This window comes from Coturnix japonica, chromosome 19 (assembly GCF_001577835.2).
Source record: "Coturnix japonica isolate 7356 chromosome 19, Coturnix japonica 2.1, whole genome shotgun sequence".
Lineage (NCBI taxonomy): Eukaryota > Metazoa > Chordata > Aves > Galliformes > Phasianidae > Coturnix > Coturnix japonica.
Genome location: NC_029534.1, coordinates 4,931,355 through 4,958,722, shown reverse-complemented (window position 1 = coordinate 4,958,722; position 27,368 = coordinate 4,931,355). Strand labels below are relative to the sequence as shown.

General features: G+C 46.2%; 1 protein-coding gene across 1 annotated transcript; it reads right to left on the bottom strand.

Moving 5' to 3' along the window:
* Positions 1-48: 48 nt before the first annotated feature.
* On the bottom strand, positions 49-27,350 carry EFCAB5 (EF-hand calcium binding domain 5). The gene is given in 24 exon segments (XM_032448362.1): positions 49-325; positions 1,335-1,431; positions 1,569-1,585; positions 1,588-1,773; positions 2,374-2,627; positions 3,349-3,452; positions 4,626-4,778; positions 5,407-5,635; positions 6,250-6,422; positions 6,893-7,182; positions 9,533-9,677; positions 10,836-11,050; positions 11,195-11,284; positions 11,404-11,485; positions 11,853-11,983; positions 12,626-12,725; positions 14,953-15,108; positions 17,521-17,588; positions 18,931-18,994; positions 19,577-19,733; positions 21,663-22,235; positions 24,676-24,978; positions 25,060-25,102; positions 26,439-27,350. Coding segments are annotated over 21 exon segments (3,375 nt in total). The 5' UTR covers positions 22,205-22,235; positions 24,676-24,978; positions 25,060-25,102; positions 26,439-27,350; the 3' UTR covers positions 49-203.
* Positions 27,351-27,368: the final 18 nt, after the last annotated feature.

Here is a 27,368-nt window from a genome sequence, read left to right as displayed (position 1 = left end):
GAGATGGTGGGTTGAGGCTCAGCAGGTCGGGTTAAAACAGCAGCTTTGTATCCTTGAACGTTTTTATTGCTTGTTCTTAATGGCTCCTATGGGACCGTGTTGATGAGCGCTGAGCCACGATGTGTAACTAGAAGAAGCCAAGGGTTCGTTTAATTAATGGAGCAGATATCCAATATCAGGATATATATGTTATATATATAAAATCAAGGGGGTGAGGTGAGCAGCTGCTCTGCCAGCTGGGCCAGGCACAGGCAGCTGTGCACCCAATGCTCCAGGATCCGGGCTGTGATGGAGCCCTGTGGCCACGCTGCTGCTTCAGCTGCCCCTGTAATAGACGAGATAATAGACCCTGTAATAGCTGCCATTGCAAGACAGTCCCCAAATCCACCCCCTGCCCTTTATACCCACTGAGCACAGCCCTCAGAGCCACATCTCCACGGCTCCGGGACATCTCCATCCTCAGGGACCACTGATCTCACACTGCCATCCCACAGTTAGTCCCAATAATGTGCCAAAGCGATTCCCTTTCCAGATAAACTTAAGAGGATGCTCGAGGCCTGCTTGGTTCTCTCCAGAATTAGTCTAACGTACATGGGGACACATACAAAGGAGCTATGGCTGCTCGCTGCCCAGCAGTAAGATGCTCCCTGTAAATGAGTATCCCCAGCTGGATTAATAAGCCCATCCACGCTTAATTTTAACAGGCTTCTCAGTCTGTCATTAAATCAGTAAGGGGGAGATGTTAACAGAACACCGGTTGCTTCTCCTGCAGAAAGTACTAATAGCCTCTTGAATACTCTGGCACCAAAAAAAGCTCGTATTCATTAAGTGAGGGAAAGACAGATGGAAAGCAAGCTCCTGTTTATGGCCAGTGAGTATATGGAGTACCTGGCAGATGGTGTTTACAACGAGGAGGGCTCCCACTGTGCCCCCACACCCAGGATTTGTTTGGAGCTGGGTCACTGCCCAGTGCATGGCAGGTCTGAGGTACTATCATGTGTACACACAACAGATTATTTGCCCCTAAGCCCCCATAACTATTATCATGTTACCTACAGGTTTACAATGGGATCAACCGTTCTGCTAGATCTCAAAGCTGACCAGCTCCCCTGCCCTCAAGGCAGTGAGTTTTGATAATAAATGTAACAAGTTGACTTTTACTGACCAAAAAAAGCCTGCAGAATGTTTAGAACCCCGTATCTATTGTTTAATCTATCGGGAAATCAAGATGAGTTTTGGAAGTGAGGACTTGAAAGCACTCGGCTGAACGTCACACTGTGTGTTTCATTGCTGAGCTGTGTCTGATCATCTCACAACTACTTTATGGTATTTACCATTGATATAATCCCACAGCAGCTCTGCTTGAACGTGCACAGATGCAGCAGTTGGATCAAAGCAATACATCTCCTGAATTAAACTGTCGTCAAGTTGCTGCAATGCAGAGAACAAAGAAGGTCAGATGGTGAAAAACCTTAAGAGAGGGTAACAGAATCAGAGCTGGCTGAGGTCAGCCTGTAGGAAACCTGTAGAAATAGTAAGTCAGAAAGTGGAAGAAACAAATGTCTCACCATAACGCATTGATTCCCTTCCACTCTGGATGTAAGAGCAACAGCACAGCCTTCATTACGTTATGTACCAGAGCTGGTGGGTCACCATAGCTCTTGATTTCAGCAAAGTTCTCAGCATTCAGTTTCTGGATACGCTCACGCAGGTCCTGCAGCATGAACCGGTGGAAGAGAATCCCTGCATGCCTCACATCCCTGTGTTCTGCCTCTGCAATCACAAGTTGATGGAATCACAGTCAAGAAGTTGCTTGGAAACATTCACTACTCGAGACTTATATTGGCTGAACAGCTCTGCTTCTTTGTGATTAACTCATTTTCTCCTTAACAAACTGCTTGATCCATTTACAACACAAGTGTTCTATGAAACAATTCAGGTTATGTGTTTGAGGAGGCAAAGCTTTCTGTAATGTCAGTGTGATGTGTTGAGACTACTGAATGCCTGAAGGGGATTACATAGGTGCCATCAAGCAGTCCTGAGAGCCCATAGGGCCCAGGCACGTGGGTAATTGTGACACAGATCCTTTCTATCTCAGCTGGGGCACTGAGCAGATGTTAGATTCCTGAATGCAGCACAGCATCTTGCTTCACACCTTTGATTTCAGTGGGACTTGGACTTGTATCCTGTGAACCAAAGCCAAAATCTAAACATCTTAAGGGTACCCTGCTCAGCCCTTGGGCTTGCTCAGGAGCAGCACCTGTACCAAAGCTCTTTGTCTTTTCATACTTGTACAAATGATACTTCAGAGATGGTTTTACTGCAATTCCTATTTTTACCCCCACCAATCTGTCCCAGCTCTGTGCACAATACCCAGCACACGGCTTGCTTTGCTTTCCTCTGAAGGCATCTTCAGTATCTCTGAGCAGGCAGCTTGCGCCATCTTCAGCATTCTCTGCAGGTCCTTCTGTTTGTGGGGAGGTAATGGCTGTTGGTGCCCAATGCTGATATCAAATAACCCCAGAGCTCGTCCTGACAGGTCCCGGAGAGGCACTGCCATGTGCTGTTCTCCACAGACAGAACGGCAAACGACCCCTGAACAGTCTGTGCACTTAAACAGGTAATCTCTGAAAGAAGAGTAAAGAGATGAGTAAGGCCACAGCTTTACCGTTCTGGTCCCTTTGGGCACTTTAGCATGTTTCACTTACAGGTCGTTCATCTCTTGCTGTTAAAGCAAAGGTATTATCTTACAATTATTGTTTAATCCACTTTAACTGAAAGATGGACGTAGTTAAGCCTCATTTGAGCCATATACAGCATGGAGCAAATTATATTTTGGAACACAATATTGCTGAAAATTGCAATTGCTGAGAACCACAACGATTTAACAAACCTAAAACTAGGCTGTATTCTCACTTTACTTGTTTGATGTGCTGAAGACAAGTCTGTGAGGATCCTGGCAGCTGAAGGAAACAGATAACGACAGGAAATGAGACAAACATAGCCAGGAAAAAAAGGCAGGTTACTGTAAATAGTGAAACGCTTTACCATAGGCTCTGATCCTGCAAACCTTTCACAACAGACACAGAGCTTGCTTGGCAGCTCATCGAGTTAGCATTAAGATGGATGCTAACCTTCTGCAGGCCTAAAATCAAATGGAAAATGCACCTTGTGCTTTCGTCATTCAGTATCACATAGATCCACATCTGGAGCCCCAGCAGTGAGACAGCACTGGGCAGACACTCCAGCAGGGCTGTGTGACAGCCGGCCCTTATGCTGTGTGCATTGTGCGGGATAGGAGCTGGGACCAAGGGTGTCTGGTAACTGACTGCAAGCACTGGAGCCCACCTGAAAATGTTCTCTTTTCTGAGGAGGAGGACAGGAGAGGCATGGATTTCCTTCCGTCCTGTGCTGTCTGTAGTAATCATTCTGCGCAGAGCACAGCCATGTGTCTGTCAGAGAGGAGAGGGATGGTGAGCTGCATGCAGACCCTCCCTCAGCCAAACCATCCAGTGGGTCCCCAGGCTGCACACCAAGGAACACCCACATGTTGAGGAAGTGGTTTCCCTTCTTTTTCATGTCCTATTACAGTCCTTGTTCTCATGGCGTGTTTGTGTCAGTGTGCCTTGACACATGACCTGGCTATAAGGCAGTTAATGAGGGATAGGGCAGAGCCTGGAATGGTAACAGAAAGCTGCCAACAAAAACAATGCTTATCAGAGGAAGCAGATGAATTATGGCTTCAGCAGATGTCACACAGATGCTGTGTTGACATGGGATCAGTCCTTAATATTACATGCACTTTCAGTCTCCTTAATTTGTGTGTGACGTGACAAGCTTCCCAGGGCTTGAGTGCCTGCTGAGCCACTGGGATAAGGTCTGCTCAGACGTGGGCTGCCTTTATGAGCTGCCTAAGTGGGAGCAGCCCCTTCCTGCACTGTACTTAGGTCTTGGTTCAGATAGAAGCCCAAGTACATTTGCTTGGGCATTCCTTTTCTTCCATGCCTTAATTTTCATATGCGCAGGATCTCTACTGAAGGGTGACTCCCGTTATGGAGGTCCCAAACAGCAGAGCCTTAGCAGGGTCTAATCTATGGATGGATGGATGGATGGATGGATGGATGGATGGATGGATGGATGATGGATGGATGGATGGATGGATGGATGGATGGATGGATGGATGGATGGATGTTGGATGGATGGATGGATGGATGGATGGATGGATGGATGTTGGATGGATGTTGGATGGATGGATGGATGGATGATGGATGGATGGATGAATGAATGGATGGATGATGGATGGATGGATGGACAGTAGGTGTGGGGTTTTACTCTGAAGCAGAATATTCTCTTGTGCCATGGAGAAAGGAGCTATGCTAGGAGCACTGTTTCACATTAAAGGATGAAAATGACCACGAGTACCCTCCTTTACTGGGGGAACCTTCCCTCTCTACCTATATACCTTTTGATGCTTGGGAAGGGACAAGAATCTCAGTCAGGCTTCAGTTTGACAACAAAAGCACTGGGAAATCGCAGCCAGAAGTGATATATCCCCAACTTAAGCAGGCCAGGCAGCCCTGGGTACCTTTATCCAGCAGAATCTTCTTAATCAGTAACTTGCATACCTGATCATTGCCAGGCTCCACCAGGTACATACTGACAGTGCGGATGCTGGACACTCTGTGATGCAGCCAGTCCAGAGCAGTGAGGGCCATTTGCAGAACACTTCCTAGTGCATACACATGGTGGTAGGCTTTGCTGAATGCATGAGAAACTCCCTGTGGAAGCAGAACACTCCAAATGAGCCAGGCAGTTCTACACAAAATGAAACAAAACGGTTGTAATAATCACTTTAATGACAGCTTGTAAAGGTGAAAAGTAACTGCGAAATGCCCGTTATTAAATCAGGCCCTAAGGTTCCACCGCAGCCAGGTCTCAGCCATGCACTGCAATCGCTCTCTGCGGTGATGTGCAGCCAATATCCGCTGATAACGCTGCCTTGTTGCGCTCCCTGCTGCCCGCATGGTGCACCCGCAGCGAGGCAGCGCTGCACCGCAAGGAAACACAAAACTGCTGCTGCTTGTAATTCATCTATCACGTATCATGTAATTAATAAAGCTACTCTCTGGGCTTTGCATGAGTAACGTACTGGTCAGGTCTGCAGGAGAAGCTTAAATAAATGACTGATTAGATGATATCCGATCATCAATTAAGATGTTAATCGGTACGATATTGGTAAGGTGTTCCATTCGCACAGAGTTTCATCACATACAATGAAAAGAAGCCCGCTGGTTTCTTTCTGAGTTGTACCATGTTACATCTCAGAGCGAACCTGAAACATTCAGAGTGTCCTTACCCATTTATTTTGTCATACAGGCTCACAAACTGCTTCCTGGTGGTGCCCACCTGGTAGAAGCTGATCTCATGGGTCAGGAAGATGGTTTTCTCACTCTCATCCCGAAGAGTATCAAGTCCCAGAGTGCCAAAGACTCTCCATTCAGCATCCTGCAATGGCAGTACCAGGAACGAGCCACTCCTTTGCTCAGCTGGACGGTCCTGGTTCCAGAAGTGGACATTGCCATGGAGCTGAACTCTTGGGACATGGATTGGCTTTTCCTCTTCAACAACTGCAAAGCTGAAAAATAAACATACGAGCAGGTTTGTGATGAGCTTCCATTCGCCACCTGCATCCCAGAATCACTAGGAACAAATAAGGTACTTCTTGTCCTTAAGATAATGTAAAATCACCAACTGATGAAGGTAATGAAGAGGAATTCAGAAGGGAGCAGCTGTTATGTTTTATAGATCAGAAGAAGCAGTATTTAAATACGTTTAGCTTATGGAAATAAGACATAAAGAGGCAGGAAAGCTGTTTGTACTTTAAACATTAAGGAAGGAAAGCACTGTTCTTAAAAACCATCCAAGTGGATGTAAACTGTTGTAAGGACATTAATTTCCAGACAAGACAATGGGGGCCCAATGGAATGGACTTTGCTAAAGGATGAGATGTGTGAGGCTGTGAGCTAATCACCCAAGGGAAGGAGTGGAATCCCAAACAGAGCCGTTCTGAGCAGACAAAGCATAAAGGCATGTGTGTGATAATGAATAATCCCACAGCGGTCCCTGAAGGACGTTCCTCTCTGGAGCAGCCCATCAACCTCTGTTTTCAGAGCACCCTCAGGCCCTGTTGGGTATCCCTGCATTGCAAGTGCTTTTCAAATAAAGGAAGTTTTTGGAAGCTTTTCTTACCTTACTCCTTTCATGTCTCTGTAGAGTATCTGGTTTAGAACATACGGAGCATCATCTGTGGTACATGTCACATAGCGTAAGAGCGTCTGTCCCCGCTCTGGTGAGAGCTGGTTTTCTTCCAAAAGGGCAATATATGCACTGATCTTCTTGTTATCCCCGTGGGCTTCTGCATCCTAGCAACCAAATGTTTCCTGTTACATGATGTACATTAGCCATTGGCCATTACGCTTATTTCATGTACTTATCACTTGTCTCATTTGTGCTGACACGTTGTTCTGGGTCACTGCTTTTGTATGTCATGCACGATGTGTGTGTGCTGTGATTGAGGCCGACTGGCGACAAGCAAAACCACTTTGGCTGCTGACTGCCAGAGAGAACGGCTTTCTTTTCTCCCGTCATTGAAACAACCATCTAACTATACCCAGGGCTCAGCAAAACTGAACTGCATCTCCAGCAGGAGGCTCTTCTATCACAGATCTGACCTGTGACTGTGCAAAACCATTGGTCTCCCAAACACCGGCTCTGAGTGCACAGGGACAGCATCCTCAGCCCCTGTAAGGTGCGAGCTGCCCTCGAAGCACCAGGCTTAGAAGTTGGTGTCACAACACTGACACAACAAAGTCACATTCCCAAGGAGCAATACCTTGAGGAGGGCCTTGAGCACCGCGTCGTACACCGGCTCCATGCGTGCTCCGCTGGTCTCGGCTGCCTGCTGGATGTTGTGCAGCCATCTCCTCCTCGCCGAGCTTTGCAAACACTCCACATGACTTCGTTCCACACTTGTGGCCAAAAATTCCACGATGCCATCAATAACTTCATTGTCATCCCCAGTGAGCTCAGAAGCCACCATCTCAAGGAAAGCCTGGAATGCCTTTGGGGACAGCTTCCCCACTCTGGCAATCTGAGGGTAACGTGAGCAAAACTCATTTTTTGCTAATAGAAGAAACAGAAAACAAGACAGAGACAATCTATTTGAACAATTTCTTTTTGCTTTTTCTGTGCAAAGCACAAATTGTGCCCTAAACTGGCTTTGGGGCAGCCCAGCCCATTGCTCTGGGCTTCTTCCAGCTACCTCCTAAAGTCAGTTGCCATCACAAGAGGTCATCTCCAGCCTATAGATGGGCTGTACCTTTTCCACTAGATGCCTTCATTCTCACCTACTGAGAAAGAAACCTGCACAGCACCACTCCTTCTGCACACCTACAAGATACCTAAGCAATAAAGATCAATGGAAAACAGGAAAAATCAGAGGTGTTGCCCATCAGAACCAAGTTCTATGGGCACTTGAGGGGCTGGTGGGACTGGGCTGCATGTAGGCACTGGTTTACAGAGAAACTACTCAGCTCTCCTACTGTCAATGCGAAGGCCAGAGTTTATGGATGATTTCACAGATCACTCCCATACCTGGATGTTCCATTCTATACCGTGCTTTCAGCCATTATGACTTTCCTTTGAGGCCTTCCAAAGTCACTCTTAATTATCCTCCTTTAGGTGCCTTTGATGAATGATTGAAATAACATTTGTATTGTGCTAACTCTTATAAATGAAGATCAAAGCAAATGAAAGCACTGAAGTCGTACAGAGTGTGGGACAACGGCTGCTCTGGAATCACCTGCACTGCAGCAGCAGATGTGGTGCAAAAGGAACAAACCCCATGGGTTGAGAGGAATACGTTAGAGTGGAAAACGCCTCAAGAGTGAAGAGCTGCTGCCTGTTTCAGGTTGAACATTAAAACAGCTCCTCCAAAGGAGCAGTGATGCGGTGTCAGGGCCATGGGTGCATTGCTCAGTGCTGTTAGCTGCAGTGGCACATATTAACTGCCCCCAGTCATGGCACAGCTGCCTGCCAGTGCTATCTTAGCCTGCCCTTTATCTAAAGAAGATTCAGGCTTTCTTTTTTTCCCTGTGATTTCTGATTCACTGACAGTGTACAAATGTTTGGATTTTTGACCTTCACTTTCTCCTCCCTGACAAAAGAGATGAAGAAATACACGTGAAGCCGATCAGTTCTTCCTCTACCGAACTGCAGCACTCTGCATTATTTCCCCACTCCATCTGTAAGATTACATTTTCTACTGACAAGGAAAATCAGGTCGTTCCACCCACTTCCATCCATGAAACTGCAATGTCTGTGAGCCCCTCCTCCAAACCAGTTTGCTCTGCGATGCCTCCAGGAGGTGATGCTGGAGCTGCTGCAAACAGCTTTATGTTGCTTCTAGGTGGTATTGATTTTGCTATACTAACTTTCTGCGTGTCCTTCAGTTTATAAGGCTTTTGTGGAAGGGGCTGTGTCCCTCTGTGTTCCTGTCAGCACGTTCTGGCATGCATTGAATGCAGCAGAGATGTGCAGCACCATTTCCTTCTGTGGCTGTGAATCCTGGGGGCAGTTAACAACAGAATGGTGTGCTGCCCATCCCATCAGCTGCTGGAATAGCAAAAGAATACAGAGATTTTGGTGCCTGCCACGATGAGCCCTTTTCAGCAATGTGTGGTGGAGCGAGCAACATACAGACATGCGTGGAGATGAACAAACCTGTCCTCTCCACCCAGGCACACATACAAACATGTTCTTAATTGCCAATATGGTATTTCAGTGATGCCCATGTGTGAATATGTATGAAGCTGCTGGACAGGATGGGGTGAACCTGCTGCACTTCTGGCTGCCCCAGGCCTCTGTCAAGGACCGACATCACTGGACTAATAACAAAGGGAGACTTGGAGTTACTGCCTTATTCATGAGAACTGAGCAAGAGTATGGATTACTGAACACCATGTGAGCCCCATACACACTCTAGTAAAATATATCTATTAAAAATAGTACGACAACACAGGCTAAAAGTGTGAAGCCTGTCTTCAGGCTTTAGGGTTTTTGTTGGTTGGTTGGTTGGTTGGTTGGTTGGTTTTCACTGCTGTTTCATGAGTATACATTCCTTATTACAGCCAAGCAAATGCTCCATATTACAGCTTAGCATACATCCCATATTACTGCTGAGACCATTATTCAACACATCACAATGCCTTGACAGCACTGGGTTACCTCTCAGATTAAGAACCACTCACCCTGGGGAGTCCTGCAGAGGAGGGGGGGATGGAGCTGTGCACTAACAAGCAGGTCTAACTGTTCCTTTTCATTTCATACATCAGGCCTCATGTGCTTACAACTGCTTGCAAACCAAAACATTCCAGGTGCTTGCCAACAAATTCATTAGCACTGTCCTTGAATGCCTTAAGGCCTGTTGTGTTGACACTGTATGACTCCTCTCAGAGCAAAGCTGTTTCCTTACCCTTCATCATGGCCTCTTTTTCCATTCCCTCCTTGAATGGACTCAGAGCAGCCTCCACCTCTTCCATCTGCAGAAACCCAGATGCGTTGATGTCCCACTTTTCAAAGAGTGCCTCCAGAAGCAGTTCCTGTCGGGCCAGATGTGCCTACAACACAAAGAGCTCCTCGTTGGTGATTCCTCAACAGCGATGCTCAATATCTGCACAAACAAGGGAACTGCAGCAGAGGGTTGATCATGCAGCCCCTATGGACCAGGGCAGAACTGTGAGCAGACAGCTTAGAGATGAATCACGAAACTTGGGAGATATTTGGAAGCACTGCATGGAGCAGACAGCTCAATCAGAACCACAGAGGGGCATTTCCTACGGATGAGAGGTGAGACCAACTCAGAGAAGTGGAAATTTCCCAGAGCACAAACGTCTCCATGGCAAGAACCAAGCAGAGCCTTGTCAGCATCACCCAAAGGTTTGACAGTGTGTATTTCCATGCTGTTTGCCTGCTTCTGCCCTGAAGCGTGTGGGCTCCAAGCAATGCATGTGCAGTTTCTCCTTTGACACCAGCCTTGGTGCAGCGTGCGGTGATAAATGGCACGGAGTGGCTCCAAGGCTGAAATACCAGCAGTGCATTGTGCTCCGTGTGAGGACAGAGGAGCCGTCAGATCCAATATCTCAACCAAATTAGGTCGGCAGCACAGAGGGAAACCAGAGAGAGGTCTGAGGAAGGCACAGCTAGAGAGAATGCTGTGAACAGGCCCACCAGGAAGTACCTACACTTATATATATTTATATGTGCACATGATGCTGAGTATGAGAATGCTCTGAAAGGAGGTATATATTTCCAACACTTTGCAAAAGCCCCTTGTAGCTTAAACACAAAGGAACGTCCACATTCTTAAATGCCTGTGCATGTACAGCATAAGCAATGTTGGAGTTGTGCCTTAAAGCCCTCCCCAGAGCACCCATAACTGCATGTGTGTGTGCCAGAGCAGTAGGTCAGACAGCAGGTTCTTGTCTACCATGAACATGAATAAGCAGAACAGAATGTTTTGAGCTCTTCACCATCAACCTGCTGTCTCACCAGGTCCGGCTCCAGGACAGACAACCTCCTACAGGATGAGTGTGTTCTCACTGCTAGAGTTCAGGGCTGAGGATGGGGAAAGAACAGGGAAGACGGAATCCATAGTGCAGGGCTGTGAGTGAATAGCTCAGCCAGCACAAGATTAGAAGCTGGTTGTGTCCTTGTCTCCAGGCATTTGCTTGGCTTTGTTTGCACACACGGGATCAGCGAGACTTATAAATATTTACTTTTTCCAGTTGTTTCACTTTTTCCTCTTCAGTCTGTTTGTATCCTTCCTTGATGAACCCAATGAGCCCCTTCACAGCAGGCACAGCGATGCCTTCCCCGAGGAACGTCTCCATGAGCTGCACAAAGCGCTGCTGGTCGAGGCAGCTTCCATCGAAGGCGCTGCCAACACGAGGACCACGGCGGCTCTGAATGTCTGCTATGGTGGGATGGAGGTCTGAAAGGCATTGAACACCGTGTGTCACAGCAAGCTGCCTGCTGTGCTGCACCGAGGCAGTGGCAATCCTGAGCCCTCTGCTTCCCAGCCACGTGGGCTGAGTGCAGACTGAGCAAGTGAAAGCACAGCTTTGTGGCCAAATACCTGGAAATCTGTTCTCATAGTTCCCATCCTCTGGAATTCTCTCTCCGTGGCTTCCATGCTTGAAGCTTAGACCAGAGGTGTGAAGGTCACCTGATGAAAGACAAAACACAGTAAGGACATAAGGTTTTTAAAAAGCCCTAAGATAGAGCTTTTGTGCCAGCTGGTAAATACACACATACTGTGTAGGAGTGATCTGATGTGAGCAGTACCTGAGCGCGGCTCCTCACGCTGCTGGCTGTCTGCAGCAGCAGAATCCCATCCATCTGAGAGGGTCTCTGCAGCCGCAGCATCCTGTTTGGAAGCAATGACATCAGTGTCTGCCACAGCTTTGACTTTTGACATCTTTTTCAAAGCTTCAGGTGCATCTTCAGACTTCTGGTTCCCCTTTGCAATTTGTTTGCCTCTCTACTAACTTGCCCTTCAGAGCCTCCACTGCTCAAGAAGCAATAATGTTTATTAACATTATAACAGCCCAAATCCCTCCCCTCCTGTCTGTCAGATTCAGTTTCATCTCTGCTGAGACAGTTCCCAAGCAGAGGCTGCCCTGGGGAAGCTTCGTCCCTCCTGCCCCATAGACTCACTGTGCCTCTCACTGTGTATTCTATCTCCATCCAAATCACGAGGTTCAGAATCAGTGTTTGTCACCTCCCTTCCTCACCTCAGCACCTTGACTGGTATCAGCTGCAGGTTCCCATGCTAAGACCTCTCCAGGTTCCTCATAACCTTCCTGGTCCTCAAAGCCTCCCCACAGATCCTCCAGACTGATCTCTTGCAGCTCGACTATTGGCCCTAATGCAGAAACAACACAGATAATTGATGGCTTGAACTGGTTTTATTCTCTAGGATTGCACAAGAAGACAAAAACCCAACTGAACCCAAACGAATGGCACTCCCTCACAAACAACATAATGTCAAACAATGGATATATTTGCTGCAGACATCCATCTCAGAAAAGCCAAACTTAAGCATAATCTTTCCCTGCAGAGAGCTGCTCCTTATTGCCTTTTACTTAATGTTTCTTTTGCAATAGGTTTTCGTAATCCTCCATGCAAAAAGGAAGGCTGCAATTTGCTTTGCATTTGATCCCAGCAGTTAATTGATGTCCAGTGTCTTAAGACACCTCACATTCGTGTAGATGATTTTCTATGTTTTTTTTTACTTTATTCTTCCAAGTTCCCATAAGTTTTTGTGTAAATAGAACATTAACTCCCAATAACCCCCAGTAAGAAAGGATTTGTTCAGGAGAAGCACTGCAGGATGGTGGAGGAGGAAGGAGAGGTTTGTGATGCTGCAGTATTTCTGAGCATTGCATCACATCTGCAAATGATGGTGTACAGCTCCCAGGGCCCATTTAGGTCCATTTCCAACAGTACTTATAAATGGATGTTAACAAGACAAGTTCGTGCTGTATAATTGAAACACCCCACGTACATTCTTTGGGGTTGCAGAATCTCCTCCTGGCGCACACAGAGCTTCTCTCATAGAACTGCTCCAGAAGGCCAAGTATTTGGGGTCTATCCAAGGCACCAACCTAGACAGAAAGATGACAGTTACGATTCTGTTTCCTTCTCTGGTTCTCAGCACACACGTGGATACTGGAGCACTAAAAAGCATCAAGTATTAGCTAAGAACTACGTGTGACTGAACATTAGCCATTAGCAGAACATGGGAACATGTCTCAAGGAAGTCAGTTTATTTTACAAGGCCAAAAATTCCTTCTTTGGGCTTATCTGTACTTGTTACAATCCCATCAGTGATCTACAGTAGTTAATTAGATAACAGACTTGGTTTATTCATGGCAGGTAGATTTGCCTTCAAATCATTGATTTCCTTTTCACATTTTGCTCTTAGGGGAGAAAGGGCAGGACTCACTGACTTGTAATTCTGTCTTGCAATTGACTGCATCACTCTGAATTCTGCATCTATTTAATAGGAGCACATCTATTTAATAGGAAATAGTCTCACATTGTGCAAGAGGAGGTTCAGGCTGGATATTAGGGGAAATCTCTTCTCCAAAGAGTGGTGCTGCAGTGGCACAACTGCATGGGGGGAGAACTCCATCCCTGGGGGTGTCCCAGAGCTGTGGGGATGTGGCACTGAGGGCTGTGGGCAGTGGGTATGGTGGGGTGGGGACAGACATAGGGATCTGAGAGGTCTTTTCCAACCTGAATGGCTCTGTGGTCCTATGATTCTATATACAAACAGAGAAATGTAACGTTTATGTGGATGTCAGCAGATCAGTCTGTAATATTTGGCTTCTACGTTCGGTGTTTCTATTATTCATGCTTAATTTGCTCTTTACATTTCTTCAGCTGTCACTTATCACACTCATCTGGTGGCTGCCTTGAAGCTGGCAGCACTAATGCAAAGCTTCATTTTATACAAGATGTAAATCAGCGAATAAAGTCTTATTTAAAAGAGACCAATGAACGATTGCTGCATCCCAATCCCTTGCACTGAGTTGTTATCAGCAGGACAGGTACAAAGCCCACTATAAATAACAGCAGGCCATCTGTGTTTGTACAACTGCCCAAGGCTTGGCTTTGCTTTCAGTGCCAACTGTGGGGAATGGAGAGTGTGCTGACCTCCTTTCCTCATCACCTCAGTGCTGCCAGGTAATGATCTGTGGCTGTTGTCAGCACGGCTCTCTGATCCATTCTTAATTCCTTTATTGATGCGGACAAAAGCAGACTTGTCATTTAATGAGCAATGGGTCGGTGTCTGACTGCCTGGAAACATGGGGTGTGTATCCTCAGCCCCACCGTAACCTTGTTGGTGAGCAAAGTGGGGATGGGCACTTGGAAAGGTAACAAGGAGGCAGACTTTGTTGTACTTCTGGGGCATTTAAAATGGTGACTCATCTGTGTTTTGGTACCGCCTTGGGGAGGTCCTGCCTCGCTGCACAGCTCAGACACTTCACACCGAGCTGCCATCGTTCTGGATGCACGCATCCGAAATCATCCTCATGAGCATGTGGGTACCTTCTAATCTGAGTGTAATTTAAACACTGCTTTCTCAGCCCTAATTGCAGCTCTCTGATGGCCAGCCACGCTCGCCACGTAAACTGGAATAACTGCCTGCTGCCAAAAGAATGGAAATCAGGAGCTGAAACAAGTGCTTTGCTGTGCCTTGCAGAGTGGGTGCTGCGGGTGATGGGTCACGCTGAGAATGGGGGATGTCCGTGGGTTAGTTTGCATCGTTTATCTCCTCTGTGTGTGGAGATGGTGATTACTGCCACAGAAGTAATAGGAAGAAAGTCACACTAAAACATGAAAGGGGAAGAAGGAAACCTTTTGGAATGCATGTTAGTGGTGGGACTCAGTTTCATACATTGCTCTGCCCAGAAGAATCCATCACAGCTCTGCTATTGATAAAGCAATAGGAAAATGAAATGTCTTTTGACTGAGTAACATACATTTCATTCCTCATCCTGAAATAGCAGCTTGCTGATGTTCTCTAAAATGCAGCACTGGTGTGTTACATGCTCTGTAATTCTGTCCACTTGGAGCTAATGGCATTACCAGCATGACACTGTAGAGCACATTCATCCACCCTGGGTAGGACAGCTGTAAGGATCACTAGAGGAGTGTGAATGATGCCATATATGTAGAGGAGGGAAGTGCAGAACAATGGCAACTGTTGGCTGTGCAGGAGCCAAAGTTTTTGGAAGAACAAACCACAAAAAGGCAGTGGTCCATAGAAATAGCAGAGTGGAAGCATTATCATACAGAAATCAGGCTGGGAGCTGCTTTGCTTACCTGTGCACGATCACAGTGTAGGAAGAGATCAACAAACATCTTCCTGCACGTATCACGCCTGATGGATTCTTGGGAGTCAGCAGCACACTGACTGAGGTGCTTCAGGACCTCCTGGAATGCATCATCTGGAAAGTTCTCCGTGCAGGAATGGACATACTATGGATGGAAAACAGCAGTGTAAGTCATTGGAGTCCCTCAAGCATTTTAACCACTAGTTCAATTGTTCTGAATCTACCACTTGTAATGAAAAGTGCAGGGACTTGTTTGTACATCAGCCTGCCAACGCGATGCAAACTCCATGCACAGGCATTGCGCTGCTCGCTTTGTTCCTCCTTGCAATTGCTGCCCATCATGTGTTTACAGGAGCACTTTGGACACAGTAAGAAAAGTACAGAACTTCTTGCAGATGATTCTGCTGCCATCCCAGCCCTCTGACACAGGGAGTGCTGCTGGCTCCAGATTTATTTTGAGCTCCAGCCTTGGAGACATTTTAACACTTTGGATTTATTGCCGTGTGGTTTTTACGAGCAAAAGCAATATGGTTCTAAAAACGTGGTGTGTGTGTGTGTGACACAAATAATGACAGCCATCAGAGCAAACCACAGCCCCAAACCCAGAGCTGAATTACTACAGCAGGTTGCTGGGCTGCAGCGGTGGGGAGGGGAAAGGGAAGTATGTGCAGAACACAGAATGTTTCCCCTTATCCTGTTTTTAGACCATGGGTACCTGACATAAGTGCCAGAGCATCCTGAGCTTGTTGAAATGCCACACAGGCATCACCAACCTGAAATATATTTGTAGCATTATTTGTGTCTGTACTATATAACACCCAAATGCATGGGAGCAGAGGAGGAGCAGAAGAGCAGCAGCCCACAGCCTAAGGGTGGTTATGAGCGAAGAATGGCTGCTGATGCAATGTGAGTGTGAAGTATTGTATATGTGATCAATGCACATTTGTTCATTATTAACCAAGAGATTCTGGCACTCCTCAGATGAAAGCTCACACCTCCTTACTGCTGTTCAGTGTGAGACTTCACCATATGTGCATCATCAATAACAATGATGTTTTGCTTTTTGTTCCTACTGGTCTCAATAGGAATTGAGCAAGCCATGTGCACTTATGGAGAATAATCTCACCTGTAAAGCCTGATTTGGACCCTATCAAGCTATGTGAGCATCTCCCTTCGTGTCAGAGTGCTGGAAGTTCTGCTTGCTGAACTTTGTATTTACAGATGAGTAAATCAAGTGCATGAGGTCTGTCCAGAGCTTCTAACAGCCTGTAAGTGACCAAAAGCTGCACTGAATATTGTACCTCTCCTCTCTGGTCTCCTATCTTTCATTGAGTTAAAATAATGGGCACACAATAAAACTTGGAAAGCATTTTTCTGGTGTTAATTCGTTCAGTGCGTATTCACGCTCCGTTGAGGTTCTGCACTGATGCTGCACTTCCCTAACAGAAAGCAATTCTCTGGGCTCCTGTTATCCACAATAGATGCCTTAATTAAATGCAGTTATTCCGAGGTTAAATTTAAAAATATCTCATTTCATGCTTAAAAAAGCCTTCAATGAGTTATCATAAAAACGGATCTCTGTGCAAAATGCTGAATGTGTGAATCTCCTGAGGGCAAAGAAGGCACAGAAATCACACGTGGCTGCTGGAGGCTCATCTGCACAGCTTTGTGCCCTGCTTTTAATTAACAAACAGCACCCACCAGCACTGCTGCAGTGCAGGATGTCATCATTTCCATCCCAAACTTCTTCTCCCAGGTTTAATAACCCAGCTGTGAAATGCAGCTCTGTCACAGGGAGAAATGGTGGGCAAAGCCCCGGCCTGTAGAGCTGTACAGTAATTTAGCTGGAACTGATTTGGTTGTTTTCAGACCAATGAAGAGTGGAGTAACAAGATGAAAACTTCAGTGGCTTCGGAAGGTTACAGACACATTTCTGATGTTCTCAGTGATGGCTTTTGATTTTACAACTGCCTGTTTTTCAACCTGGTCATCCTTCATCCTTCACACAGCCTTCAGCTATTTGTTACAGCCTGGTTAGGGTTCAGGCCAGTTCAAGGCAGAAAGCACAGAGCTTCTCATCATTCACAAGCGTTTCCTATGGCTTGCAGAGTTTCATCAGAAATAATTATACACTGGGGACTGTATTAATTACCTCAGGCTAATTGGTTACATGGGTGCACCACAACTCCCTGGTGCAGCCATTGTAAAATGTGACTTCAGGAGGGGATCACGGTGCACGTCCTTGCAGTGGGATTGGGAGCTCTGAAAAGGGATTGAGAGGGGTGTTCTGAAAACATCTCTGTTAGGACTCCTAACTGCCCAGCAGCAGCACAAGCTGCAGTGCTGAGGAAAGCAAAGGTGGCCTGGATGAAAGCGCTGTGACAGCAGAGGATGGAGATGGAACATGATTTGTCCTAATTTATCAGGCCCTAATTCAGTCACCAGGGGTGCTGCAGAAAACCAAAGCTCTTCACTCACTCAACTGTCCATAGGGAAACAGTACAGCCTTGTGATGAACGTCACCTTTTGATCAGAAACCCTGATTTCCATTTCTTACCTCCATGAATTCATCAGCATTTACATTTTCCCCCCACTTGTCTGTGTTTTCCAGCTTCCTCTCATAGTCTGCAAGCAAAAAATGAAGGGATGTTGGTTCAGAAGGTTTGTGCTTTGCATTGGACACAGACCTTTGCAGTGTTACATTAACTTCCTTCTCATGTTTGACTACATGCATTTGAGGCTATCCTACACTGCAGCTGGAAGTGACAAGGATGTGGAGGATCTGGCTGGAGAGATACTACCTAAATCTGGTTCTTACTGAGAATATTTCTTTTGCTGGGAATCTGCCCTTCCCTATTCAGAACAGTGTGTTTGTATTTATTCTTGGTAGATGTTGGTGCAATTTGGACCGTTTTTAACAGCAATAACCACCAATTACATGAGGAAAGAAATTAGTTTTGATTTAACAGATGAAAATGGCCAAACATTTTGGGGACATCAGCTCTGCTTTGCAAGAGTGGAGTGTGAAAATCAGAGGGATTTCCCCAAATATCTCTGTAGGAAACATTTTACCAATGGTGACATTCCAAACTGTCTGCTGGGCATCTGCTGGGCTGCTGAAAGAACTGAGATGAGATGCCAAATGTCTGCCTGGATTTCTCACTGAGGCCTTTGAGACCAACACAGTGTTTGTGTTGGGATCGTTTTCCTGTTCTTTATCCCCCAGTACATCAGAAGTAATGTGAGCATTCACCACGGAATGCTTTTACCTCTTGTTGTTTGAGACACTCCTAAATTGTACCATATCTTTATTGGACTATAACACAAAGTTTAGTGTTCATGTATTGGGAGGGCTATCAAATCGAATACAGAGCAATGAAGCATTGTATCAGTGAATATAACATGGAGCTGCTCCTGTGTCTGCAGAGCCAGCATCCAGACAGAATCCTCCATCTCAGCTGTATGTCCCAGGTTCTGTTTGCATTGGAGAATGCTGCACCAGAAGCATTGAGGCTCTGTTTGGCATTCACACCATGCATCGCCCATATAGGATGATTACTCAGAGGAACAGTTAATTAATTAGAAAGGGCTGAGCAGGGCGAGCTTGAGACAGAGGTTACTTCAGCAGCAAGTAGAAATACCCTCTGGAAATGCCCTGCTTCTGATGATCATTAAGGGCTATCTGTGCAAAGGGCTGGCAGCAGGCTGGATGTTGCCACTTCGGTGTTCCTGGCTCCATCTATTCAATCACCATTATTCAGAGAGGTCAAGTGTGAGCTATAAATGGGGTAGGAAATATGGAAAACCTTTCTGTGCTGATGCAGAGGCCCCTGTGTTGGGATTAGGAAAGACAACAGCTAGACAAGATGTGCTCCTTGGTGTGATATGAGGCAAGATTCATCATTTTCTCCTAAACAAATCTGTCAGTTTTTAATGTAAAACTAAATAAGGCACATCAAAAATTTACCTTTTCTTGCGTCTATGGGAGTCGAAGCACAGACATCCAGAAACATCCTCAGTGCACTCTGGATCTGCAAATCAAGGTAACAGTCAAAGGGCTGCTTCACAAAGACAACAGCAGTAAACCATGCTGAGTAATCAGCCACGTGGGGCAGCCATGGGGGACAGCCGTGCTCCTTACTTCAAATAGGAAGGCTCTGCTAAATGCAGATTTAGTCTACACTGTTGTGCATGTAAACATAGGGCAATTTCCTAGAGGGCTCGAATGTCTTGAAAGAAGGAAGCTTGTTCCAAGAGATCATTAAGATGATTTCAAATCTCATCTCTTATGAGCCCTGGTGTTGATCTGTATGAGTCATGGGGCTAGAAAGAAGATGTAATTGGGCCCAGGGGAGAGCAAGGCTGGCTGCCCTGTACCTGAAGGTGCATCTGGCTGCATCTACAGGGAATGCACTGCAGCCCTTCTGTGTGCTCTCAGGGCTTGGCGAGGTGTCAGACACCAACCTGCACCCCGACCCAAGGGACGTCAGAGTCATTACCAACCCCCCACTGCCAACTGCCTTATCCAGGGCAGCCTGCACCACCACCAGCTCACCCTACCTCCCACCTGGAACGACCACAGCAGTGTGTTACCAAACATCAGCCCTGGTTACCAATGCAACTGGTATTCTGCCATTGACATCTGCTGCCCATTCTTTGAACTGAGTTTCCAGCGCTGCTTTTCTCATCTCTTTCTGCTGGCGCTTCATATTCTCTGCCTGCTCTCTTTCCTTACGTTTGGTTTTTGCCTCAGACTTCATTGTGGCAAGCCTGTAGGACACAGGCACATGATTTAGACAATACCATCATACACCAGCTTAAAGAAGAGATTAAACCACTCCTGAAGAATAAAAGGAAAAGAAATACGTTACTGAAATTCTTGTCCTTTTAGTAAAAGCATATTCATGTCCAAAGCATCACTGGAGGTTTGGGGTACAACTCTCCTAGTTGATGCCATTTCAATATTGAGTTAATAAATTCTGTAGTGTTAAAGAGAGCTCAGCTCAGTATCAGGCATTTCCAGCAAATAGGAGATGGTGGTGAGGGTGTTCTCAGTGCAGAATGAAACATGTTCCTTCATGGAGACAGCCGCCTGACTCCCACACAGGGACGGGTGACTCAGACTGAAGGACTTCCCATCCCCGAACAAAATACAGTCTCTGCTGTAAGGTATCCATCTATTTAGATAAGGATTTTCTCCCATCTGTTCTCCCGCGTTCTTTGATTCCCAGTCAGGCTGTAGTTAAGGAGAGAAGCCTGAGGAAAGACTGTTAAGCTCTAGATAGGAATCTGCAGTGAAATGTGCCTGTGCTGAGGGTAGTGCCAGGCTTCAGGAGCTTCTCAGCAGCCAGAATTTCACTCTTCATCTTTCTAGTGCTTACGTGAGAGATTTTGAGCCCAAACTGGCATTTCTCTGCTTGCATTCTCTTCCTGCATAGGAAGCCAATGGCTCACGTCAGGAGTCTCAGTGCTACATACAACCCCCTGCACGGCTGTGGATTGAGAATGCTATGCAAATTCCTCAATACAGCCATCACAGATATGTAAATCTTGAGCTACTGAGAATGCAAATCCCATGATACTACAACCAGCTGATATGCAAAGCCTGTGACAGCTATGGCTACATAAACCCCCTTGGCAGAGATTGCAGCCCCTGAACGATGCTTCCTCTGCAGCAGTTCTGAACCTCCCGCAGCTACAGAGAATCTGTCTCCAAATGCACACAGGAACGTAGCAAGGCCAAGACGTGGCATGGGGAGCCAACACTGTGCAATGTGAATCTCCAGAAATAACAAAAAAATAACTGTTATGCATACCATGATAAATCAGTTACGTTTATCTGTGGGCAATGAGGAGGTACGAGACTGCACGGCACTCACTTATCACACTGCTTTAGCTGCATTCATACACAGTGTGTTCCTATGAGCTATAACCGATGTGGACCAGAAAATGCAGGGAGGCAGAAACCCAGAGAGGTAGAGAGAGATATTTAACATATGATATTATTCATTACAATACCGGGAGCTTTAATTATCTTCATTTAGAGTCTATGCATAAGGCACGGCAACATTTGACTTCCCCCATTCCTGATACCAAAAGCCCGAAACCAATTTTCAAGCTGTGTGTGCTATTCATGCAAATGGAAGAGAGCCATTCAGAGAGGAGTCATTGCACACAGACACGGCTAGGGGTGATCTGGGAATGAGAAATTACGACATCATTTGCAGTCACCAATGGCTCCTCTGCAAACATGGTGTTCACTTCCTTATTTCTATATAAAAAGAGTAATTAAAATGAAAGCATTACCGTTCACTTAGTGCAGTCATGTTGCTGAAGTTTGGGAGAACTATGGACAAAAATGGTGTGAGAGGTCCATAGACCTTTAATACTGACACTGTACCTAAAAACTGCTGTCACTAACCTAAGCTGGCTTGCAAGTAGTTTACACTCCATGTGCGTAATTAAGATAGAGTCTAAAGGAGGATTATATTCTTGCAAAGGGCAGAATATGGCCCTGGACAGGGATGACTGCTGTTTTGTTCTGTGTGACGTGTTCTATTTGTTCTGCTTCTCATGTTAATAAAAGGGAGACAGTTGCCAACTCAACACGGCTCATTCTGCCATACCACACCTTTTGTGGAGCACAGACCAACACACCAGCTCTGATGCTGTGACCTCTCACACTTTCAGGTCTCTCACCTCCCTGATGTTGTATCTGGGATCTCTCTTTTTAGCTCCTCTGTGGCTGCCTTCAGTCCCCTCAGGTAGGAGCCTGGTTTGGTAGAGGGGTCATACTGAGGGTTGTGTCTCATCAGATATTCTCCAAGAAAAATAATGGGGTCAAATCTGGTGGGCTCCTCAGCTGCTTCAAGTGCCTCCTTCCTTTCTGCTTTCATTAACAGTGTTTCCACTCCTGGGATTAACGTTGGTAGGAGTCTGTCAATCAAATAGGTGCGAGCATCCAGAGACTCCACATTACTGAACCAGTCCTGGCACAGCCCATCACTGGGATCTCTCTTTTCTACCTTTTCTTCTTTTGCCTTTTGTTCACGAACCATCTTCACCTTCACCTCCTGCAGACTCAGGGATCTCTGCTGCACCTTCTCATAAAAGCACTCTTTCCATGGAGCATGATCACTGAGACTCAGCAGCTCAGCACCCCCCTGGTTTCTCTCCATTTCGGAGCCAGTCATACATTTATCTCCATCTTCGGGATGCTTCAGACCTTCAGCTTCAGCCATTTCTTCTGGCTGAGCAGCTGTACACCAACAACTGAGACACAGAACAAAAGAAGTATTAGCTGATGCCAAAAGATGCAGCGGTGTCCTAATAGATGGCATGATCAGAAAACCTATAGCTTTATTAACCAACACTCTTCTCCTACATGCCTTTTCTCTTATGCTGCTTTGTACTCATAAATACAACCCCTTTACTTCAAAGATTAGTAAATGATTTATAAAGATTAATTATGTATCACAACAGCCCTTGGAGACAGAGCAGCTAAATAACCCTTCCTCTTTTATAGGAGAAGAAACTGAGACACGAGAGGGCAGAGATGAATCCCAGTTCATTTGGGGAGCCAGAAATTAAGGGCTGGACATTGCTCAGAAGTCTCTCCCCATTCTAACCAGTGGATTCCCATTTAATGGCAACTTCTGCAGCTGTTTTTCTTCTGGATGTTTTGGAACCCAGAGTGCAGCTCTGCAATGAGGCCCTTCCCAAGCACTTCATCTTGTAGGATGTTTAGTAAAAGATGGATCTATAGAGTTACAGACACTTTTTATCACAATTTCCCAAATTCCATCACTTTCATCTCAAAACATTAATGTTGTGAAATACCAGGAAGGAACCGAGCTGCTCACGGGGCACAGTTTGGAAACTATATGTCTCTATGCACAACAGGCTGCATTTGCAATGATTTACAGCATGAAAAATCAGCAGCAAAACAAAAAACCAACAGCCACCTCGGTGTTCAGCAGCAGCAAGGGCAGGGTGACACTAACAGGCAGCCAAACTAAAGTTGCCCTTGCAAACTAAAGATGAAACCCTGCTCTGAACTTGCTGCCACAATATTCCTTCCAAGCTCCCATTGAAGGCTTTTTCACCGAGGCCTTTCAGGATCCACAAAAACACCACCATTCTGCTGTTTGTATTTAAGCATTTGTAGCTGTTTTCTGAAGAGAGTTCAACCTTCCAGGAAACACATAAATGTGATCTACAGCCCTCCTGGCACCCAAACATCATTGCTAATAGCATGACCTCCTGGCTCATAACCACTGTTTGAAGCCAAATATTGCTGGGGTAGGTAGGAACTCATTACAGCATTAGATTTTTATGTCTGTTTCTAGATGGGCTCGGTGGCATCTCCTGGTAATTTGTTTGCAATGCTGATTATCTGCTGGGGAGTGGGATGGATTTATGGTTGGCCTGACCCACAAAGTGCTGGGACATGGTGGCTGTTTTTGCCACCAAAGGGCACAAAGCGTAGAGGGAGGGAGGGTTTATAAGGAAACCTGTCAACCCTGTCAAATCATCCCTTGATTAGGTGGGTTTCTCTCAATGAGCTGTGAAACCAGACTCCTCATGCTTCAAAGCAGGGTGTTAACCAAATGTTCTGCTCGCATTCGAAACCCACTGGGTTTTGTTGTGCCAAAATAAACTGTTCCGTGCAGTTATTTTTTGACATCATTTATGAGACCGCTCTCTCTGCACAATGTTAAAATGGCAAACACACTCTGCTGTAGGGGTGCCTCGTTCTCAGCGATGACAAATGTATTCCCTATGTTGCCCTCAACTATTTGTTAGGATGATTTTGAGGCTTAGTAAATGTTTATGAAGTGCCTCTGTGTCTCTGAAAGTGCAACTGCTCTATCTCAGTCCCACAGCAATGGCATAACCCCAGGAGGGGAAGCAGGGCACGCGGGGCTGTGCCAATGGCTGCAGTGCAGAGCAGATCAATCAAGCAGTGAAGGTATGGAAGAGCACACACATAGCATGTAATTTAAAATAAATGGCAAAAGGGTGCCAGGATCAACCCCTAAAACTTGGAACTGCTCAGTGATTACAAACTCCTGCTTGTGGAAGGAGCCATCAGCTGATAATCAATGCTGATTTACAGCCGTTGAGAATTCAGCCCATCAGACACAGAGCTCTCAGATGCTATGATGTTTCTAAGTGGAGGCTTGGCAGCCCAAATAACCAGGTTTAGGAACACACGGGACATTTGAAATGTGATATAAAGTTTCCTGCAAGCCTTTGTTCAAGCTGAAGGCAAGATAAGCGTTTCATTATTTAGAAGGACGCCACTTCCCAGCTCCTTGGCTGGGAGAGAAGTGCTCCTGCTGCAAACCCTGCAGGTACAAAACGATCCCTTCTCCATCTCCTGTACAAAACTCAAACCTGCTCATCAATCAGGTGTTGATGGTTTCGCTGTTGTTCTGTTAGGGCATTTGGAGCGGTGGGATAGGGCCAGGGAGGACTAAAGCTTGTTCAGGTAAATATGTTGGAGATGTTTGGGTTACAGAAGCCCTTTTAAAAGCAGAGTCCAATCTCTGATGCTCAGAAACAACTTTGCCTTTCTCTTAAGTACGTATCTCACCCATCACAAGGAGCCCAACACCCTTTTACTCTTTTCATATCTGATCCTGAAACAAAGGCTTTCTTTTTCTCTTTTCTTTCGCTTTCTGAAGCTCTAAAGCGCTGTTTCCCTTACCTTTAGAGCAGGTATCAAAACAGACTTTCTTCTTCCTGCTTTCAGAGTGGCTTTGCAAATGAAGAGCAGTTAAATAGATGCCCGTCAGTTCTCAAGCATGAGAGATCTCAAGGTGAAATAGGGACTCCTCAGGCCTGCTGTGGATCCGGGCAGTGAGGTTCACTCCTTGGTGTGTTTGCAGTTGCTAAGCAATGATCCCAAGGGTTGCTATGTCTCACCCACCACTCGGAATAGCTGCAGGCTGTCTTTTGGCTTTGGCCAACTTACGCTCCTGTGCTGATCTTAGAGCCTGGTGTCACACAGCTGAAAACAAAACAGGGCTTTGAATAGCAACAGCACAAACAGTCATAGGGAGAATCCACAGGTGCTCAGTGACAGGTTTACCTTCACATTCAAGGTCTGCTAAGTCCAGCGCTGTCAAAAGTCCCTTGCAAGGAAAACAGATGTGAGAATCTGAAGGAGACAAAGAGCAGCAGGATGAACTCCCCTCTGCAGTTCAGAGTTTGTTGCTCTTATAATCAACTTACACATCTACTTTTCTTTTGCTATGAAACATCGATTAAAAAATACTCTCTTAAAGCTTCTTTAACCCCCAAACAAGAGCTCTCAAATCCAAATGGAAGGTGGGATCCCAATGGCTCTGTGTGTTCCTGGAAGTGGGATCCCAAACCTTTCATTGCCCCCTGCTTAACTTGGCCGCTATCTGGCAATGTTTTCGCTAAGCAAAGTGTATCCTTTTATTATGCCATCAAATAGTTGCACTGTTGACACAATAATGGGCTGAATATGTCATCACAGATGTTTCGCTGGAATCGCCGCTTCTGTCTTGTTTTTGTTTCGTGTTGTTTTTCTGTTTAAGATACATTTTGGAAGCATTCTGTTGCCTCGTGCAGCTGATGCCAAGATTGTGCAATGAAAGCCCCGTCACTCGGTAACAGTAAGTCACGTTAGGCAGGGAAATGCTCACTGAGTGTTGAAGAAAGAAGGCAATTCCAGAACCCCAACTCACCTACAGCCCCACATCCCTCAGGGGATGTATGGGGCTGTGAGCACAGGCACTGAGTGCTGTGCTTTGAGCACAGGGCACAGCACGGCCACAGCTCCAACCTCCTGCCTGCACAGCCCCGCTGTGCCCTCTTATATCTCTGTTCAGTCGGAATCCATCTGCCTCCTTCACATCTAGATGCTGCTGCTGAAAATCACATGCAAATTGCACCTTTCAGATGGCTCAAAGAAGCATTGCAAACTGTGATTACTGCAGCTAATAACTGATATGTTTGACCTTTAGCTAACTGTAGGTGCTAGCTCCATTATTTACTTGCGGCGGATGCATTTTTAAACTGTTCACTGTTCAAATACCTGCGAGAGCTATAGGATCACAGCATGGGATTGAATGGGTTGGAAGGGACCTTTCGAGATCATTGAGTCCAACCCCCGATATCTGAATATTACACAAAAGCCTATTTTGGAAGCTGGTTTAAATTGTTATTTCTTGATAGCAATCCTTGCCTGGCTATTCTCAACATGAGGAATGAAACAGCAGTCCCTGCACTCAGCCAAACCTGCTCAGAACAGAAGATGCCTTGAAGCAGAGCTATATTGTCATAGGACAGAGCAGAAAACCTTCCCCACCCTCAGCTGTGAGTCCTGCCCCTGCTGAAAAGGCTTTGCAGCAGTGTGGCCTGGCACATGCATGGCAAGGAATCTACAGCTCAGCTTCCTGCTGATGCACAGAACAAACCAGTGCTGTCTGTGCTTCTCACCTTCTCAAAACCACCTGCAAAGGGCCCTGCGGGGTCGTTTGTAGCTGAAAGGAAGAAGTGTTTTCCCATAGGATGCTGTACTGCTTCTGTTTCGCGAGGAACAAATCAGAGGGAAAAAAATGATGCGGACAACAAACATTGTATGTGAGTAAAATAGAACAGAAAGCATCTACAGTGTATATAGGAGGAAGCCTATATGATCTTTAGAGTCAATGAGAACAAAAGGGATCCCATCTGCTCTGTTACATTGCTGATCCACGCCATGTCTCACTTCTGCTCTTTCCTGAACCGGATAAGAACGAAATACAAAGGTGATTAATACAGCCATTAAAGCGTGCTTTATGGGGATAATTCCAGGGAGAAACAGCAACCTCTGATAGAAATGCTATTGAAACTATAGGAACTTCTGTGCCTCCCCCCTGGTGTGCGCTGCTCCGCCGCAGCACCGCCCAACCGCCAGGGGGCGCCATGCAGAGCTGCCATCAGATCCACAACAGCTCTCAGCACCACGCTGAGACCCCACAGAGCATCACAGAGCATCACAGCTTGGAAAAGCCCCTTCAGACCTTCAGACCTCCATCCCAGCTCACCGTGCCCACAGCTCACGGCTCTCAGTGCCACATCCACAGCTCCTCAGCACCTCCAAGGACAGAGGAGGTGTCCTTGGACACCCCCCACCTCCTTGGCAGCCCTTGGAGCCCCAGCATCGCTCCCATTCCCGACCCGACCCCATCACGGTGCAGCTTAATACCATCCCTGCTGCTGTCACTGCGCTCTGCTCTCAGGGCGCTGTGGGGGGCTTTGTCTAATCCCCCGAACTGCTCGGCAATACCTCACTATGGGTTACAATGTGTGTAAAATGGGTTAGGGTTAGGATTAGGGTTAGGGGTTAGGGTTAGGGTTAGGGGTTAAGGTTAGGGTTAGGGTTAG